This window comes from Rattus norvegicus, chromosome 6 (genome assembly GCF_021556685.1).
Source record: "Rattus norvegicus strain SHRSP/BbbUtx chromosome 6, alternate assembly SHRSP_T2T, whole genome shotgun sequence".
NCBI classification, from domain to species: Eukaryota; Metazoa; Chordata; class Mammalia; order Rodentia; family Muridae; genus Rattus; species Rattus norvegicus.
In genome coordinates this window covers 136,668,760-136,688,811 of record NC_141539.1, presented here as the reverse complement: position 1 = coordinate 136,688,811, position 20,052 = coordinate 136,668,760, and the positions used below count along the sequence as shown (strand labels likewise).

Below are 20,052 nucleotides of genomic sequence, written 5' to 3'. Positions count from 1 at the left end.
CACACCCTGGCATCTGGATATGTGGTTCACAGTTGTTTGAGGAGGTTTCATAGGTATGGACTTCTGTTCACTGGGGGTAGGCTGTGAGAACTGAAAATCTTGCCCTACTTCCAGAGTGTTCTCTCTGCCATAGTGCTGGGGTTGAAGATGGGCGCTCTCAAGCTTCCTGCTCCTGCTGCCATGACTGCTGCTTGCTGCTCTGCCACCCTGCCAGGATGAATGCCTATCCCTGGATCTATAAGCCCAAGTAAACGCTTCCTTCTCTAAGTTGCTCTAGTGTTTTAACATAATAAACGTAAGACACATACCAACAACTACACAGCAAGTTCATGGCAAGCCTGGGATTCAAAAGACCTTGCCAAACCGCCCCACTATCCCACACTAAAAACACAATAAACCAAAAAGGTAAGGCAGAAACCTGCCTTAGTGGTTAAAGGTGCTTCTTACTCAGCCAAGAAGACTTGAAGGTGGACCGCCACATCTTTGGAACAAGGCAGATGTGGTCTTCATAGGCCTGTAATCCCAGTGCCATAGAGGGAGTCAGGAGGATCAAAAAACTCAAGTTCCGACTCTCACTCTTCTTCCTCACTCTCACTCTTCCTTCCGCTCTTCCTCCCTCTCCCTCCCTCTCTCTCTCTCTCTCTCTCTCTCTCTCTCTTCTTCTCTTCCTCTCCTGGCTTGACATGATTTAAAAAAAAAAAAAAAAGACTCAAGTTCCAGGTTCAAGGAGTGATCCTTCCTCCAGGGAATAAGGACAGAAGGACAGAGGAGGACACCTAACCCTATCCTGTTTTCTGTGACATGCATGCGTGAGCATGAGACCCATGCATGCACACATATACACATATCACATACACATAAGAAAGAAAACTATTAGTAAATGAAATGACTCACTGTTATACCAACCATACATGAGGTCCAAATATCCAAATCATTCTTTATAAATTCAAATACAATATTGTAGGTTGATGTCTATATGCAGGTGAGGACTGTCATAAGTTAGGTCAAGGCCATGATTGGACAGTAAAAAAATAAGGAGGGGACAAAGCTTTTGTAAGGTAGGAGAGAAGGGGAAGGAGGAGGAGAATCAAGATGGAGACAGAGAAGGATGACCCAGATCTGGATGGTCTTGATTTGCCAAGGTAGTTATGTATATTTCTTAACGGATGGATTTCTATAGGCAAATTTACCTTATCTAGGTGGGCAGTTTATAGCCTTATCAATTGGTTGTGAATTTATTGTGTGGATATATTGTGGATTGAGAATTTAACATATAAATCTGATTGATAAATTATAGTTTATTGAGTCATGATGTCACTGGGTTGTTGGGCGTGTGGGCAGAGCCCGTGCTGGATTTCTAGAGACCTGATTTTACTGGATAGCTGGAACCAGAGAGTTCGTGGCTCACACTGGGAGAGATACTAATCAGAGATAAATTATGTACAGGTGCTAGCAGTGCAGGATAAAAGGTTTAGCCATTTTTTTTAATATTTACTGCAACACAATATAAGCCTCTTAAAAGATTTCAACAACTGTGAAGCACACTCACAATAAGTAACTAAGTTTTATAAATCAGGAATACAATTTATAAGCTGGAAAAAATTTTCCTATCACAGATGTATTAACACTCAGATTAAGCCGCTGGACAAAGAACCAAGTGAAGCCCTGAGCAGCGCTCCTGTAAACGTCAGGGGTATGGCACGGCCAGGACAGCTCAGAATGCAGAACTTTACACCACCTTTCATTCTTGAACCCAGCTAGTCATGGCAGGCCTGACCTTTCTGGGCTTTACTTTTATCTATAAAAAGTAGGTGACATGGATGATTTCTATGCAATTCTAAGATTCTACCAAATGAAAAGGTACTGCCAGACACAATGTACATGGCTTTATTTTCAGCACTCAGGAGGCAGAACCAGGCAGATCTCTGAGTTTAAGATCAGCTTGGTCTATAGAGTTAGTTCTGAGGTGCAATGACCACACAGTGAAAGCAAGTTTCAAACACAAAGAAAGGAAGGGAGAGTGGGTAAGAAAAAAGTATTCAGGTGGTGGTGGTGAGCCAATTTAATTAAAACTTTTGTCATTCCTATTCCTGTAGAAGGACGAACTCATTTCAACAACACAGGATGTATTCAAGACAATGAGAGACCTTAAGTCATACTGCAGAGAGCTTCGTCAACATACCCACTGTGACCCTCAGCCTGTCAGACATTACATGTCAGATCCCACAGTACCTTTACCATACAGTCTGTCTTTCCGAGGCTCATCTGCATTTTACCAAGGCAGGAAGCCTTCCATCCCTCCAGTTAAGCTGAGTAATCTATAGCCTGGGCACTTTGAACAGGAACAGAAGCTGGTGACAAACTGACAGTGCGGAGGCTGCAGTGCTCAGTCACCCGGTATTTACCATGTACAAGGTGCTGGCCTTGAACTCAGAGATGCTTTTGGTACTGCCAGAAGTAATGGGGTTAAAAGTGTGCCATAACGCCTTTTGAAAAGACATTAGTTTATAACTTCTTTCCCTTTAAAACAAAGTGTGTACATGCATGTGTAAATGCGGGGAGGGCCTCGGGGAAGGCCTCAGCTCAAGGAGGACAGAGAAGGCCATCAGGTAAATTGCTGCGTCACTCTCTGCTTTATCCCCTTGACACAGGGTCAGCTACCACTGAAACTAGAGCTGGGCTGGCACCCAGCAAGCTCCATCAATCCTCCTGTCTCTGCTCTCAAAAGAGTGCTTGAGAGAGGGGTGTTTGTGTGTGCATGTGTGTACACTGTTCATGCAGAGGTCCTGGGTTCAGCTCCCAGCACCCACATAAGAAGGTACACAATTAATTGCCTCTTAACTCCAGTTTCAGAAAACTAGATGCCCTCTGTGGGCACCAGCACCCATGTGGTATACAAAAATTTGTGTAGACTCACCCACATACACATAAAAATAATAATTCTTAAATAAGATAAAAATAAACACAATACATAGTCAATAATGAATTCAGAGTATTGAAGAGTGATGCTTGAGGTATGTCCACTAGAACACATTCCAAGACATGCTTAGAGTTTTTTAAAGATTTATTTTCCTTTCATGTGCACTGATGTTTCCTACATGTATGTCTGTGAGAGAGCATCAGATCCTCTGGAATTGGAGTTACAGACAGTTGCGAGCTGACATGTGGTTGCTGGGATTGAACCGGGGTCTTCTGGAAGAGCAGGCAGTGCTCTGAACCCCTAAGCCACCTCTCCAGCCTCCCTCCCCTTTTTGAACACTTACAAGTTTTTATGTAGGACTGTTTGCCTGCACACAGGTCTGTAGAGTATGTACATAAGCATGTATCCTCAGAAGTCAGAAAGAGCATGGACCCCCTGGAACTGGCGTTACGATAGCTGCCAGCCTCCATGGTGCCAGAGACAAAGTGAACAGTTGCGCAGGAAGTGCCTGTCTGATACAAACAGTGGACCGTACAGGTGGCTCAAACACTAGGGCCGTCAGCCTCACCTCAAGGACCACAGAAACTGTACCTCTACTTGTAGTCACAGGTGCTAAAGCCATCATTTTTGGCTTTGGAACAGATAAGACATCGATGGCATGTGTTAGAGTTGAGGATATAATTCTGTGATAAAGTTTATGCTTTAAACCCTAGTTTTCATTCCCAAGAGCAAAAACAAGACAACAAACAAAACTAAGAAACTGATAAAACATCTAACACGCACTAATACATAAAAACATCAAATACTTAGGATTGGGGATTTAGCTCAGTGGTAGAGCGCTTGCCTAGGAAACGCAAGGTCCTGGGTTCGGTCCCCAGCTCCGGAAAAAAAAAAAAATGTATGTAGACGCTCGTCTCCATTTACCTCTCAGATTTAACATTAAAAAAAAAGAAATCTCAGCACATGCCACAGTGTAGAGGGCTTTGACAATCTTCTGTTAAGTATAATATTGTGAGTCGGGACAGATGAACAAATTCTGTATTATCTCATTATATTTGGTCCCTAAACTACTCAAATTCAGCACACAAATAGTTTGGTGGATGCAAGGAGCTAAGAAAGAGGTAAGAGACAGTCCCAGTTTGGGAACTTTCCAGAGAAACAGGTAACAGTGAGGGTACATAACTATGCAAATGTCACTGTGCTAGCGAGTTTTATGTCAACTTGACAAAGGTAGAGTCATCTGAGAGAACCTGTCTAGTGGAGGCATTTTCTCAATTGAGGGGAGCCCATTTATCTGGGTGGTTTTATAAGAAAGCAGGCTGAGTGAGCCATGAAAAGCCAGTACAGCCTTCCTCCATGGCCTCTGAATCAGCTCCTGCCTCTGCTTCCTGCCCTCTTTTAGAGTTCTTGTCCTGACTTTCAGTGATGGACTATGATGCTGAAATATAAGCTAAACAAACCCTTTCCTCCCCAACTTACTTTTGACCATGGTGTTTATTACAGCAAAAGAATCCCCGGCATTAGTAGCACCTGCCTTTAATCCCAGCACTTAGAGGGAGGCAAAAGTAGATGAATCTCTGAGTTCAAGGATAGCTTGGTCTACAGAATGAATTCTAGTATAGCCAGGGCTACTACACATAGAAACCTTGTCTCCCAAAATTAAAAAGCAAGATGATGATCAGAAGTTCAAGGTCATCATGACAGAGATTCAGATCCTAAATTTTATGTGATATACATTTACCAAAACTGGAAAGAGAGTTGCTGCATATTGTCAACTAGTAATGCTAATAGTAAAGTCAGAGGGATGTTTTCAGAGGGTAAAGTGCTGGTCATGCAACCTAATCACACTTGAGTCTAAGGCCACAGTGGGAGCAAAGAGCCAAGCCTTGCACGCTGTCCTCTGACCGCTCTAAGTGTGCTGCTGCAAATGCGTCTACACATATACACAGTAAATGTAATCAACCACTACAACCCATAGTACTGACAAGGCACGGTTTTGACTCTGATCCCCGTGTTAACTAATGCCTTAAAGACTACCTATCTGTGGCTGCAGATTGCTCTTCAAGAGAAAAGGGGGAAATACATACTCATAACCTCTCCGGAAGCAATATAAATGTGCTTACCTCCACTTGCATATTCCATGATTAAGTAGAGTGTTTTTTCCGTTTCAATGACCTCGAACAATTTCACTGGGGGAGGAGAGAAGACAATGAAAAAGAACAAATGTCTGTATGTATAAGACCTGACCAATAAGCTACAAACCCCTCAACTTTTTCCTGTTTAAAGGTTTTTTGAGAGCTGGCCCTTATAAGTGTTTTTAGGGGTTAAAAACTATTCTGCATTACAGACTTCTGTAAAAACAAAGAAGCCATAAACATAGAGCTTCTTTCCGGGGTTGAGAATGTGCTCATCAGTTTGTCCATGGCAGCTTCCTTACTGCTCTTGCCCCGCTGTCCTGTTCCTGTCTGCATGCTGTCTGTGTCCCTCCCTTCTAGCACCTCACCGGCACCCGTCCGGCCTCCAGTCTTCTTTCCTCCTCCTCCTCCTCCTCCTCCTCCTCCTCCTCCTCCTCCTCCTCCTCCTCCTCCTCCTCCTCCTCCCCCTCCCCCCCTCTCCCCCTCCTCCTCCAGGCTTTCTGCCCACCCAGGGAAACTCCTTGCAGCCCTCAGACAACTAGACTCCTATGTTAATAATCTGAGAGTGAAACAAGAAATAATTAAAGGGAAACGTGCCAATTACATACATTTCTTTAGTAATGCTAGTCAAGTCCTATCCCCAAACTCTGTAATATTTATTTTGAGATATGCTCTAAACTGTAAGGTTGGCCTTGAACTCATTCTGTAGTTTAGACAAGCTGTGGACTTAGGGTTTTCCTGCTTCTGCCTCTCTAGAAGGTATAGGTGAGCCACAGACCAGCAAAAATAACTTTTTTTTCCTTTCCTCTAGAGCTGATATGAGCCCAGGGTTGTAGGCTTGCTAGGGAAATATTCTATCACCAAGTTAAATTCCTATCCTCCAGAACTTTAAATTAAAAAAAAAAAAAAATTCAGAGGCCATGATGGTCTACATAGTAAGTTCCAGGATAGCCAGAGCTACATAGTGAAGCCCTGTTTAAAAAATAAACAAACGGGCTAGATAGATGGCTCAGTGGTTAAGAGCACTGACTGCTCTTCCAGAGGTCCAGAGTTCAATTCCCAGCAACCACATGGTGGCTCACAACCATCTGTAATGAGATCCAATGCTCTCTTCTGGTGTGTCTGTGGATGACTATAGTGTACTCATATGAAAATAAATTAATAAATTTAAAAAAATTAACAAACAAAAAACGAAAACACCAAACAAAGTAAAAGCAAACAAAACAATGATTTTTTTTCAGGGAGAGGGAATTGTCAGTGAAATTTTACTATGATGGCTTCTTTGTTTAGATAGAACTTTCTAGTTCTGCTAATTCATAAAGCTATAACACATCAAACATAAACAATTAAAAGGAAAATAAAGTAAATGCCAAGCTATTAAGTCACTACTAGGGGCTGGGGATTTAGCTCAGTGGTAGAGCGCTTACCTAGGAAGCGCAAGGCCCTGGGTTCGGTCCCCAGCTCCGAAAAAAAAGAACCAAAAAAAAAAAAAAAAAAAAAAAAAAAAAAAAAAAGTCACTACTATATAGATCTATTTGGTTTTCTTATTTTCTTTAAACTTTTCTCAAAAAAAAAAAAAAAAAAACAAAACAGGGTGCAACTAAATGATGTCTTTGATTTCTTATGACTTTTTCTTTTTTTTTTCTTTTTTTCTTTTTTTTCAGAGCTGGAGACTGAACCCAGGACCTTGCGCTTGCTACCACTGAGCTAAATCCCCAACCCCAATTTCTTATGACTTAATAAGACACTAGATGGACCGAGAAAACACCTGACAGAGTGGTTGGAGTGTGAGTGAACTGATCACATTCTCAGGCCATTACTTAGCTTCTATGTTCGAACTGCTAAGAAAGCTAACTGGGGGGTTGGGGATTTAGCTCAGTGGTAGAGCACTTGCCTAGAAAGCGCAAGGCCCTGGGTTCGGTCCCCAGCTCCGGAAAAAAAAAAAAAAAGAAAGCTAACTGGGGAAAGTTGGAGCAGCACTGGTTAATGAGCAGCGTAAGGAAGAGTCATGTTAATATGTGAAAGCAGACAATAGCTCTTTTAAGAAAATTCTTTAGGGGTTGGGGATTTAGCTCAGTGGTAGAGCGCTTGCCTAGGAAGCGCAAGGCCCTGGGTTCGGTCCCCAGCTCCGAAAAAAAAAGAAAATTCTTTAACTCAATATGGCATTAATGCCTTTGATCCCAGCACTCTGGAGATGGGAGGCATCCAGAATATATAGACAAACCCTGTCTAGAAAGAAAAACCAAAACAAGAAAACACAAGCAGAAGAACCAAACAACAACGGCAATTTAAATCTATTACACCAAGTAAGTGGAGGGCTGTGACCTTTGATCCCAGGGACAGAAGTGATCAATATTTAGTGATGAAATTCTGACCAGTAAGGATAAAATAAATTTTTGGTGAAAAATTAGAATCTAAAAATCCATATGTTAATGATTAACCTCAAAGACACGAAATGGAAAACAAAGGCCTTTTTTCATCATTATACTTCTTGTGATTTTTCTTTTTCCCCAAACATATTTACCAATTCTAATATATACAATTTTTCACTAATCTTTTCAGAATAATAGCCTAGTAAATTTTTTCACTGTAGTCATAAAACAACAATGCTAAACATGACATTACCCATCTCATTTACTCTTGAAATAATATATTTTTTTAAGATTTATTTATTTATTTACTCCTTATATATGAGTACACTATAGCAGTCTTCAGACACACCAGAAGAGGGCATCAGATCCCCATTACAGATGGTTGTGAGCCACCATGTGGTTGCTGGGATTTGAACTCAGGACCTCTGGAAGAGCAGTCAGGGATCTTAACCACTGAGCCATCTCTCCAGCCCATTGCAATAATATTTTTAAAATAAAGGAGCTGGAAGGTGCTGGGTCTTAATCCCAGCATATGAAGGCAGAGAGGAAGGGGGATCTCTATGAGCTTAAAGGCCAGCCTGCTCTACAGAGCAAGTTACAAGACATCCAGGGCTGCACAGAGAAACTAGAAGAATAAAGGAGCCATTATCTTATAAAAATACAATCACACTATTTAAAAGGCCCTATTATGACATACAGAATCAAATGTTTTCACTAGTGTGGAATTTGTGTGTTCCAGCTCAGTCCTGCGATTATAAGGAGAAAGATGAATCCTTTCCTCTTTAAATATGTATCATAGTTATGCACACAGGATACACGGATAGTTCCTATGCATTATACAGCATGCATCCCATATTCTATATACTGCTCTTTGAAAAAATTACCAACTAACAAGATGTAAATCGGGGGTTGGGGATTTAGCTCAGTGGTAGAGCGCTTGCCTAGCAAACGCAAGGCCCTGGGTTCGGTCCCCAGCTCCGGAAAAAAAAAAAAAAAAAAAGAAAAAGATGTAAATTAACCAGCCTGATTATACATATTCTTATGGCACTAAAACTTAAGTCAAATGCTTAATACCTGAAATTTCAAAGAGCTGGCACAAACTAACTTGTCCATGTATTTTATTCAAAATGTACATGGGCATGGGGAAAAGGATGGAGCTTCCTATCACTTCAGACATACATGTTTATTTTAGCTTTATAACATATTTTCAAGACTGTATATTTAAACCCCAAAGTATTTAAGAAAACAGAAAGTACCTATGTTTGGGTGATTTAAAATCTTCATTATTCTTACTTCTCTGAAGAGCTAAAAAAGCAAAAGACAAACCCTTATATTATTAAATGTTATACTCTGCTTACAGCAAAATAAGTTTTTTCTTAGATAACGGTTTCATTATTTACATTTTTTACCCTATTCCTAAGAATAAAATAACACAGAAATGCAGAGTAACCTGAAGTACATTTATAACCCATCACCAATGCTTCCATTAATGGAAACAGCAGCTCCTGAGAGGAGCAAGTACACTCTGAATTTACTTCTTTACAAACAAGGTTAGATTTAGACTAGAACAGCTTGTGATTAAACCTCATTGTCCACAAGCCTGAGGTTCAATAAAGACCTGAGCAGACCCAGGGAACTGTATTAGGATGACATGAGATTCCTTCATTCTAAACGATTCTACAGTGAAACTGAACGATACGGATTGGGAAGTCCTAGGTGGAGAGGATGGTGACAGCACAATGGGAGCCATCTGCAGCGCAGGCCTCTGGAGCCACACAGCACGCACAGCTACACTTGCTGTGTTCCTTGCTTTAGCCAATGTGATCCTAGCAAAGTGAAAATGAGCAGGAGCTGGAGAAAAGGTTTGCCATCAGGGTCCATTCTTAGAGCAGCATAAAGTTGGCCTCTGCTGCTTTCAGGATGACCTTCTCCCCAGAGTCAAGCCCGTCAGCCTAATAGCACACGACTACACCACTGAAGCAGACTTTGCACATCTGGCTGAAGCAGAATATGCAGAGTAGATAGACAGAAGTAATAAAACGTGTGGTGGAGACACATGCCGAGGACTTGGAGAGGAAAAAGTGTATCGCTGTGGATTGGATTAACAACAGGATCCAAAAGCTACAAAGAGATCGAGTTCATTTTGGCCAACCTCTTCCAAAGTTGTAGTATCTTTCTATGGGGAACAAAGCTGGGAAAGGCCTAGATTAACAGACTGCATCTGCAGAAAGGAGCTGGTGAGAAGGCTCAGGGTTCCCACTTTGCCAGCTCTGTTCACTGTGTCTAACCTACATTTAAATGAACAGCTGTAGGTAGATAGATGGCTATAGAGATGTATACCTGAGTTCATATCTTAAGTATAAGGACCGATATAGACGCCTATCTTAAACACTTTATGATTTTTAATTATGGGGGAGTGCAAGTGGGCTTATGTGCCTGTGGAAGCCAGACAAAGGAAATGGCTGTTTGGTTTGCATGTGTGTTTGTGTGCACTGCATGTGTTTCGGGTACCCTGGGAAGTCAAAAGAGGGCAGCTGAGCATTTGATCCCCTGGAACTAGATGGAGTTCCTGATGGTAGTAAGCTGCCACTCAAGTTCCTGGAACTAAACCCAGGTCTCTAAAAGCAACAGGTGCTCCTTCCCACTGACCCAGCTCTAACAGTGACTAACCCTGACTCTGCCTCACTCCCAAGACATGGGCCACCGTGTCCAGCCCAACAGGAATGCTTTAATTTCCTACATAAAAGCCTCCTGCTGCTGCTTCTATATTTTGTGTTCTGAGTGGAGAAGACTGCCACTCTGGAATGTTCATTATATTGAAAAACTGTTATGTGCTATTAGCATTCTGGAATCTGGCTTACATTTCCTGAGTTTCAAACCCAAGCATGGTTATGTCAAGTGTCTTTCAAAGCTCCTAGTTCTGTGAAAGGAAAAAGGTAACGGCCCAAAGTCAAAACAGCCTTAAAAACAGCTAGAAGGCAAACCATCTCCAACAGAGGTTATTGTTTATCCCACGATATAAAAGTGCCTAAAAATCATGGAAGGCTCAGCCCTAGACAAAGTTCAACTAAAAACTCCATCGGACTGTCTCCACTTCCCTAGCCAGCCACTTTCTCCTGGAAGCTCTAAGTACTAGTGTGATGACGATGTTGCCTTCCCCATGTTTAAACTCTTACTTGGAAACCTCATCTAAGGGGACCATTTTTCTCTGCCCAAGAGTCTCTCTATTGGGAATTCCAGCCAGCTGTCTTAAAAGAGCTTCCCTGGTTGATGTCTGGCCTGATGTTCCAAATGCTTGATTTGATGGTGTTTGCTGGTTGATGTCTGTCTAAATTCTACCTGCTACTTATTCTTTTATTTTGGTTTTCTGTACACTTAATAAACTCATTCATTTAAGACCCCTATCTAACTATTGTAGACTATTTTCTGGACCAGACAAAACACAACCACACTCCTCACAACTACTCAGATTTGGCTTCTTTTCTGGCTTCCTTCTGTCAAGCAACAGAGACACCTGCTTTATAACGTAGTACAGTTATCCCTTGCATCTCTCAACTGTTTTCACAAACCTTGAACTAGAAGGCTTCACAATCCGCAGTTAAACCTACCTTAGGACACTGCACCAAGAGCACAAGTAGCAGGCCTGCCCCATTCAGCCTGCTTATCAACAGCAGCAATGCCCACAACTCCATGCCCATAATGGGACATGCTCTGTTCTCAGAGAATCTCTTTTCAGCCATCAAGTACCAGGTAGAATCAAGTGAGTTTCCTGTTTAACACCACAATTAACTCCTCACTTTTTCCCTGAAATGTCTTGAATATCTCTCAAAGGAAGGGATGCTGACACTTTTTTTCCACCTGAGACAAGGCCTTAGCTTGCATTGAACTTGCTATATAGACCAGGTTAGCCTCAAACTTAAGGAGATCTGCCTGCCTCTAGCTCCCAAGTACTAGGTAAGCACTGCCCTGGCCTCCCACACATTTTGTGTGTGAGTGTTTATTATGATGCCCTCCCTCCACAGGGCCTGAAACCAAGTCTGGCGGTGACGCCTTTAATCCCAGCACTAAGTAGGCAGAGGCAGAAAGGTCTCTGTGGGTTTGAGGCCAGCTTAAGAAGCAAGTTCCAGGACAGTCAGGGATACACAGAAAAGGCCTCTCTCGAAACAACAAACAACAAAAGCACCAAGTCTCACCAGGTTTGAGTCAGCCTCCTTAGCATTTTAATGACATTTCTTTCTTTCCTTCCTTCCTTCCTTCCTTCCTTCCTTCCTTCCTTCCTTCCTTCCCAAGGATTTATTTATTTTATTTCTATGAGTACACTGTGTGTTTTCAGACAGACCAGAAGAGGGCATTAGATCCATTACAGATGGTTGTGAGCTACCATGTGGTTGCTGGGATTTGAACTCAGAACCTCTGGAAGAGCAGTCAATGCTCTTAACTGCTGAGCCATCTCTCCAGCCCAATGACCACATTTCTTAAATCCTATTCACAAGAAGCTTTGTTACAGAGCTGTCAGGGTTCTATTGACAAGTGAAAACGATTACTTTTTGAAGGATTTTTTAAAAACATTATTCATTAAGTGGATATGAGTGTTCTGCCTGCATGTAAGTGCACTGTGTGCATGCAGTGCTGTGGAGGTCAGAAAGAAGAGCTGGATCCCCAGGAACTATAGTTATAGACAACTGTGAACCACTAGCTGGGTACTGGGAACCAAATCTCAGTCGTCTTCTAAAGAGAAGCCACTGCTCATAACTACCGAGCCATCTCTCCAACATCCCCCCTTTTTTCTCTGTCTCTCTTTTCCCCACAAGACAAAGCCCCGCTATGCAGCTGACATATCTGGAGCTTGCTAAGTTGACCAGGGTAGCCTTGAACTAAGAGAAAGCTTTTTGCCTCTGATGCCCAAACACTATGCTTAAAACCATACCCCACACATCCTATGTTGCCCTGGCTGTCCTGGCACTAGCTCTGTAGACCAGGCTGGCCTTAAACTGAGAGATCCACCTGTCTCTGCCTACCTGGTGCTGGAATCAATGGCCTGTGCCTGGCATCCGGTGGACAGATTTCTTTTAATAGAAAGTAATACATTATTTATTTGTTATATAGAATATTCAGACTACTACAAGGTAGGTTTTTTCATTTATTTAATAGGTTCATGTGTCATACACAAATGTGGAAGGTAGAATGTTACTTGTGGGAGTTGGTTCTTTCTGTCTACCAGGTTCCTAGGATTAAACCCTAAGTCCTAAATCTCGGCAGCAAGAACCTGCTAGGCTGTCTTCTTGGCCCAGAGCTCTGACTGTGCCAGTGCCTCATTTTGCCATTTCAGCAAAGTTACCAAAGAACAAAACATTTTAAGTAAGTTACAGTATAGCATGGTTAGGGTCAAATTAGATGTCTGAAAGAGAGTGACAGAAGACATCCTGAGTCACCCTCACACAGCTAGTGTTTACTGCACCAGACGGTGTTTCATGCTGCTCCATGTTCACGGAATTGTTGTACAGTCTTCGATGTACACTTGGAGTGGTAAAGCCTTGTTGGGCCCAAGTAGCTAACATATCTGTAGAGGTAAATTTCTATGTAGACCAGGATGGCCTCAAACTAAAGAGACCCATCTGCCCCTGGCTCCCAAGTGCTAGCACTGAAGGAATGCAGCAGCTGTGCGGTCACTTGCTTCCTGGACCACTGACCTGAGTTTGATCCCAAGACCTGCATGGTGGAAAGAACCAACTCCTTCGAGTTTTCCTGACCTCCACATGTAATATAATTTTTTTTAAAGCACTGAATGTTTCTAAGAAGAAACATATGAAGCGGTTACATACAAGATCCAAGGAGGGGCTGGGGATTTAGCTCAGTGGTAGAGCGCTTACCTAGGAAGCGCAAGGCCCTGGGTTCGGTCCCCAGCTCCGAAAAAAAGAACCAAAAAAAAAAAAAAAAAAAAAAAAAATCAAATCCAAGGAATCCAAGAAACTGAGATTTAGTTTTTGTTGACTGACAACAGAGAACAAGTGAATGCTGGTTTTCATCTGTCGAGGTCTCAAAGGTTCTGTGAACTCACCAGGTCATGTGAAGATGGTATGAAAACTATCCCTTTTCCAAAGGTTTCTGGTGTGGACTTTTGGACTAACAGAATTATAGCATATGGATATTGGATGTAGACAATCCTGGCTTCAAAGACAATAGCTATCATAACATTTTTTAAAAATTGTTACTTATGTGTATGGCTGTTTTATCTGTGTGTATGAATGTGCACCACATGTGTGCTTGACGCATGCAGGGACCAGAAGGTATCGTCTCCTAGAACTGGAATTATTGATGGTTCTAAGTGATGGAAATCAATCTCACATCCTCTGGAAGAGAAAAACACTCTCAAACATGAGCCACCCCTGTAGCCAAAAGTATTTTTCAGAGCTGGCTATCAGATATAAACACAGAGCATCCATCACTGACTATGATGAGACTAAGGTCTGAGGAACCATCTTTCTGAGAGCTCAGCAGCTGCTAAACACCCAGCACCCACTCTGGCTGAGAGCACCTTAGCACCTCACACCTGCTGTCTCCTGACGCAGATGTGGAAAGATGATATTCCACAAGGGGAAGACACATCACACTTTTGAAAAGAAGAGCACAGAGTTTTCACCTACCCTCTGGTTACCTGTCACCAAGAGATTTCCTATCAGGCTCAGGCCTTTTGAGTTGTGTACTGCAATGTATATGCATAACAGAGTTCAGACCTCTACCACACACCGCCATTACCTCTTAAGTTATGTTCACCTCTCGGCTACTCCTAGTTATGTTCAGTTCTCTCAAGAAGTTGGCCTGGTTTCCCCTGAGCTTCAAAGGGGACTGCAATCCCAGCACTTAAGTTAGGACAAGAGGAATGCTATGACTGTGGATTCTGGTCTAACCTAGGCTATCACAGCAAGACTGGCTTAAATATTTTTATAAAAATCATCAATTAACAAATCAAATTAAGGGCTGGAGAGACGGCTCAGCAGCTGTGAGCATTGACTGCTCTTCCAGAGGTCCTGAATCCAATTCCTACCAACCACACGATGGCTCACAACCATCTATAATAAGATCTGATGCCCTCTCCTGGTGTCTGAAGACAGCTACAGTTACTTATATATAATAAATAAATCTTAAAACAAATAAAGGGGGAGGGACGATGTGGCTGATGGTTCCAGCACTAACACGGAGGATCGAGGTTGAGGTCAGCCTAGGCAGCATGAAGATATCCTGTCTTCAAAAGTAAAAACAGATGGCTCAGTAGTTAAGAGCACTTACTGCTCTTACCAAGGAGCCAGATTTGGTTCCTGGCATCCATGTGGTAGCTCACAGACATCCATAATCCTGTTCCATGGAATCCAACAGGGTTAATGTAGTCCTGTCCTATGGAATATAACAGGGCTACTGAGTCCTCAGCAGTAATTCAGGATATTCTCCACTGAAAGATCTTTTGTCCCTATCTTGCTAATATATTACATGCTAAATATTCTAAATGGGTGAAAAACCCCATACCTATTTAAATAATATCAAAGTTGACGTGATGGTTAATATCAAAGATTCATGGCTCAGCTGGGTGGTGGTGGTGCATGCCTTAAACCCCAGCCCTTAGGAGGCAAAGGCAGGCAGATCTCTGAGTTTTAGGCCAATCTGGCCTACAGAATGAGTGCCAGTGTGGCCAGGGATACACGGAGAAACACTGTCTAGAAGAGAAAAGAAGAAGAGGAGGAGGAGGAGGAAGAAGAGGAAGAGGAGGAAGAGGAAAAGGAAGAGGAGGAAGAGGAGGAAGAGGAGGAAGAGGGGGAAGAAGAGGAAGAGGAGGAGGAGGAAGAAGAAGGGGAAGAGGAGGAAGAGGAAGAGGAAGGGGAAGGGGAAGAGGAAGAGGAGGAAAATATTTGATGTAACTACATAACTCAGGGTTATATAACACACACACAGACAACCATAGGCCCCAAGGTCCAAATTATAGCAGAAATCCATTTTAGCAAGAATCAAGTAATTCATGTAATGAAAACAATTTAAGTACAACATAAATCAGGCCTATGTTAAGGGTATCTCAGAGCCTCTTGCCTGGCCAGGGAGGGGCCCTTAAACCAAAGATAAAAGAGCCCAAATAACTAAGCCTTTCTTCTTAATCCCCTGCTGTTATCAGCAGGAGTTAATGGCCAGAAGCCATCAGCTTTTAGCCAAAGAAAAGCAGACTTTAAGAAAGGTATAAAATTGCCAAGTAGTAAGTAAGCAACTTTTACCCCAGCAATCACAACTTTGGCCACCCATCATTGCCTGCCTCAGTCTACCCTGGATACCAGGCTGGTCACTGGCAATTCTGCATACTGTGGTGGAGTCCCTCCTCTCAGAAAAGCTGGAAAGAAGCTATCTCTTCACTGCCCACACTGTGCCTTTATTACGGCTTCCAGGAAAAGGCAAACTAGAGCAAGAAGCTGGGCTTGGAAAGGCTACTCAGGATAATTTCAGAAACTCTGAGACACAGGTAGTCTCTAGCTGACTTACGACCCTGGGGTGTTACGTAAGAGCTAGTTAGAGCAGGTGGTTTCAGATGCAGGCTCTGAAATGTCTGCTTTGCAATGAAAGGCACACTTAAGAGACAGTAATCTGTTATCTCTAAGAATCAGCTCACCCTGGATAGAACCAGAAATCACAGAACCAAGACTACAAGAAAATAATAGTGTACACAGCCTCTTTTGGTTTCCTTCACAGTATTCTCCAAGAGAGCAAGAACTTCACCTGGCTTAGTGCTGTACTCACTGTCCACAGAATAGTACCTGACAGTCCATGCAGTCTGGTGTCCTAACATTCTCCTTTGCTGACAGTCTACTTCCAAGACTAAGGGAAAACATTCTTCTTAAATGGGTTACCCTTAGTATACAGACATGCCCCAACACAGCAGTATATACCTTTAATCCCAGAGCTCAGGAGGCAGAGGCAAGAGGATCTCTGAGATCCAGGCCATACTAGTCTATGAGGAAGTTGTAGGACAGTCTGGGCTACACAAAGAAACTCTGTCTCAACAAACCAAAATGTATAGAACTGTAAGTTTAGAGATCAGACAACAACTTTGGGTGCCATTCTTTTTTTTTTTTTTTTTTTTAAAGATTTATTCATTTATTATATATAAGTACACTGTAGCTGTCTTCAGATACACCAGAAGAGGGCATCAGATCTCTTTACAGATGGTTGTGAGCCACCATGTGGTTGCTGGGAATTGAACTCAGGACCTCTGTAAGAGCAGTCGGGTGCTCTTAAGCGCTGAGCCATCTCTCCAGCCCTTGGGTGCCATTCTTCAGGTGCCATTCACCCCGTTATTTGTTTGTTTACTATTTGTGGTTGGGGCCTCTCACTGGCCTGCAACTTGCAGAGCAAGGAAAGGCTGACCAGCCAACAAGATCCACCTGCCTCTGTCTCTCTAGGGCTAGGATTTATAAGCACACGACTACAGCTGCATAACTTATTTTGTTTTTGTTTGGTTGGTGGTTTTTGTTTTTTGAGACAGAGTTTCTTTGTCTAATAGCCCTGGCTGTCCTGGAACTTGCTTTATAGACCAGGCTGATCTCAATCTCAGAGATCTGCCTGCCCCTGTCTCTCTAGTGCTGGGATAAAGGCCTGCACCACCATGCCCAGCATTACTTGCATTAACGACAGACTTGAATTTAGTATAAGCTTGAACAAAACTACCTATTATTTAACCAAACTGGATCTAATAATGCTTTGTAAACCAGGAACACTAAGGTTTTTATTATTCCTGTTTGTTTTCAAAACTACTGTATGCATAAAACATTACAGAATCCTTTAAAAACTGACCCTAGTAGTGGTTAGAAGTAGTTGAAGGTAATAAATACAAAAACAATGGGGGAAAAGAAATCTTCACTTACCCTTTATTTTATATTACTATATTGTACATTAACTCAATGGCTAGAAAAACGAAGAGGCTCGTCTATGAAAATAACATCAATTTCCAGGGTTACTTATGCACTTCGTAAACGTATCTGACTCAGTGTACGAGCCTGAATATAATAAAATCAACACAATTCTAAAATATGTTCAAAACTGCCTGGGTGAGCTGGTGAACATCTTCTGGTAATGGCAACACCATAAATGGACTTCACAGTTGATGGCAGAGCATGGCTAAACTGACACTAACTTCCAGGGCAGGTTCAAACCTTTATGTCACTAGCCACAGATTACTCTTTGTGGGGGCCTAGTGGCTTGAAACTGTAATCCCAGGACTCAGGACCAAGAATCAAGAGGACTGTCACAAGCTCAAAGCTGGCTTAGCTACACAACAAGCCCGTTTTGTAAAAAAGACAAAACAAAATGGGGGATGGGAGGAATTGTTAGTGGTCTGTGACACAACTGTGAATGATGACCAAAGGAAAAGCTGTTAGAACAATGCTCCAAAAATGGGCAAAGTTGCCACATATCCTGTTGCCATCTTCCCAAAAACAACACAGTGTGAAAGAATAGGAAACAAATATATAAAGACTGCTCATAACTTATTTTAACTTTAAAAAAAAAAAAAAAGGCTACTTACTCAGTCTACCTGGTTTTAAATACTGCCAAATAAGTCAAACATACTCAAGTCACTCATCTCGGATCTAAGTTTGGGACAAGTGGCTGGCCCACACCTGAACTACAAATTGTTACGTTCTAACTATTAGATTATTGTAAGCAGTAATTAACGCCAGTGCAAAAATGCATAATCAAACTCTTGGGCTAATCAGAAAACAGAGTGTACTTACTTGACGCTGTGGTTATATAGTTAGTATCTTATAATAAATGACAGCAATGACCAAGTAAAACAAAACTAAAGCAAGCAAAACCAAAGGGGAGTATAACCAACCGGAGACAAACTACATTAAAACATGGAGGAAACAGGTGAAATTCTGGCCATCTCTACGTTTACATGAACAACTGTGAGGCTGTTCATGGCTGTAAGCAACACTCAGACATCTCACAACATGGCCACCCAAATGTCAGCTGAACAAGAATGACACTAATAGACATGACAAACTGGGCAGGGAAAAGACCAGGAAGCCTCAACCCTACACCAAACGTCAGACAACTGAGGAGAGCTGGGAGCGGCACAGGTCAGAGCTGTGAGTCACTGAGCCTGGGCAAACACAGATTTTGAAGATTTTGGCATGAGCCATGAGAAGTGCAGGCTTCCCTTATTTCAACTGGGTTCCATTAGATCACTTTAGGAAAGTACATGTCTCACATGAAAATACTTCTATATTCTGTTTTTTAAAATTCCCTAAGTCAAACATTTTAAAAAATGTCCTCAAACCCAACATTTTTATGAAAATCTTCACTAAAGTTTTTTTGGGGGAGGAGGGAGATGCCTAACTAGAAAGTCGAAGTATCCTTAAACCTTGGGGGGAAGGGGGTTTCTGCCTCTGCTTTGCAAATGCGGGGGCTATAGGCATGCAATAGTATCCCGCCCAGCAAGCCTCACTCCCTGGAGGAACAGCAGCTTTGTTGCACTGACTACTGACAGTTAAAAGATTTAAGAGGCAAAGTATACAGCAATTCAAACAACATTTTTTTATAATATTAAATACTAAATCAACATACCTTCTGTAGACTTGTTGGATTCAACTGAGTTTTGTCAATTATCTTTATTGCAACCTAGAAAAAAAAGTATTTACACATTTTCAGAACTTGCTAATTATAGACTAACCAGTAACAGTTTTGTAAATTCTCATACATATGGCATTGTTAAAAAGCAATCAAAAAAGCAAATCTCTAATCAAAGCAATTACAACTTCCAAGGACTATTATATGATTATTAAGAACAACTCATGATTATGCAAACGATATAACATTTTTTTTTTTTTGGGTTCTTTTTTTCGGAGCTGGGGACCGAACCCAGGGCCTTGCGCTTCCTAGGTAAGCGCTCTACCACTGAGCTAAATCCCCAGCCCCACGATATAACATTTTTATACTTGTTACTTACATAGAAGATGAAATTATCTACTCTGTTCTTCCCTCAAAAAACTACAGAATGAATACCTCAAAAACTATACACAGTGTAGCAAATCTCTTTCCTTTGGGGGTAGTGCGCTGACTAGACAGAATCCTGTTCATGATAAGCCAGCGTTCTGCTACTGACCTTGCCTCCCATCCCTACTTTGCTATTTACAGAAACTAATTTCACAGACTTTGGAATCCCAGGGCAGAAACCTGAAAGGAATATTCAGCCTAAAAGCCATGTTGGAGTGTCTTGCACATAAAGCTTTCGAAAGCAATGAAGTTGGTGCTGAATCTGAAAACATCTAGCAACAGCAAGAAACCCACTCCAGACAGAAAGTCTGGTAAGACACAGGCATCCATTCTGATGCCAAGGAGACTTAAGGTGAGTAAAGTTCAAGACCAACCTGAGGAACACACCAGGAACCTGTCTCAAAGAACAAAGGGAAGCCCTAAGACTGTTAGGAAAAGCTCCAGACAAACCATGCAAAACATAAACAATAAAGATGTCACCTGGCAACTTTTGTTCACCAAGAACATATATTGGCGAATAGTATTTAAGAGGAAAACAAAAATAAAAACCCACTAGCACAGGGAGAAACTACAGCTTCTAATAATACGCATTTCTTCC

General features: G+C 42.0%; 1 protein-coding gene across 23 annotated transcripts in view; it reads right to left on the bottom strand.

Annotated features, from left to right (window-relative positions):
- Positions 1-20,052, bottom strand: part of Mark3 (microtubule affinity regulating kinase 3) — an 89,248-nt gene that overhangs the window by 39,988 nt on the left and 29,208 nt on the right. For all 23 annotated transcript variants that reach the window (XM_087552177.1, XM_087552178.1, XM_087552180.1 and 20 more), the window contains 3 exon segments: positions 19,026-19,079; positions 8,684-8,732; positions 5,044-5,109 (listed from right to left, as the gene is read on the bottom strand). In XM_087552177.1, coding sequence (XP_087408303.1) covers positions 5,044-5,109; positions 8,684-8,711 — 94 coding nt within the window. In that variant the 5' untranslated portion in view covers positions 8,712-8,732; positions 19,026-19,079.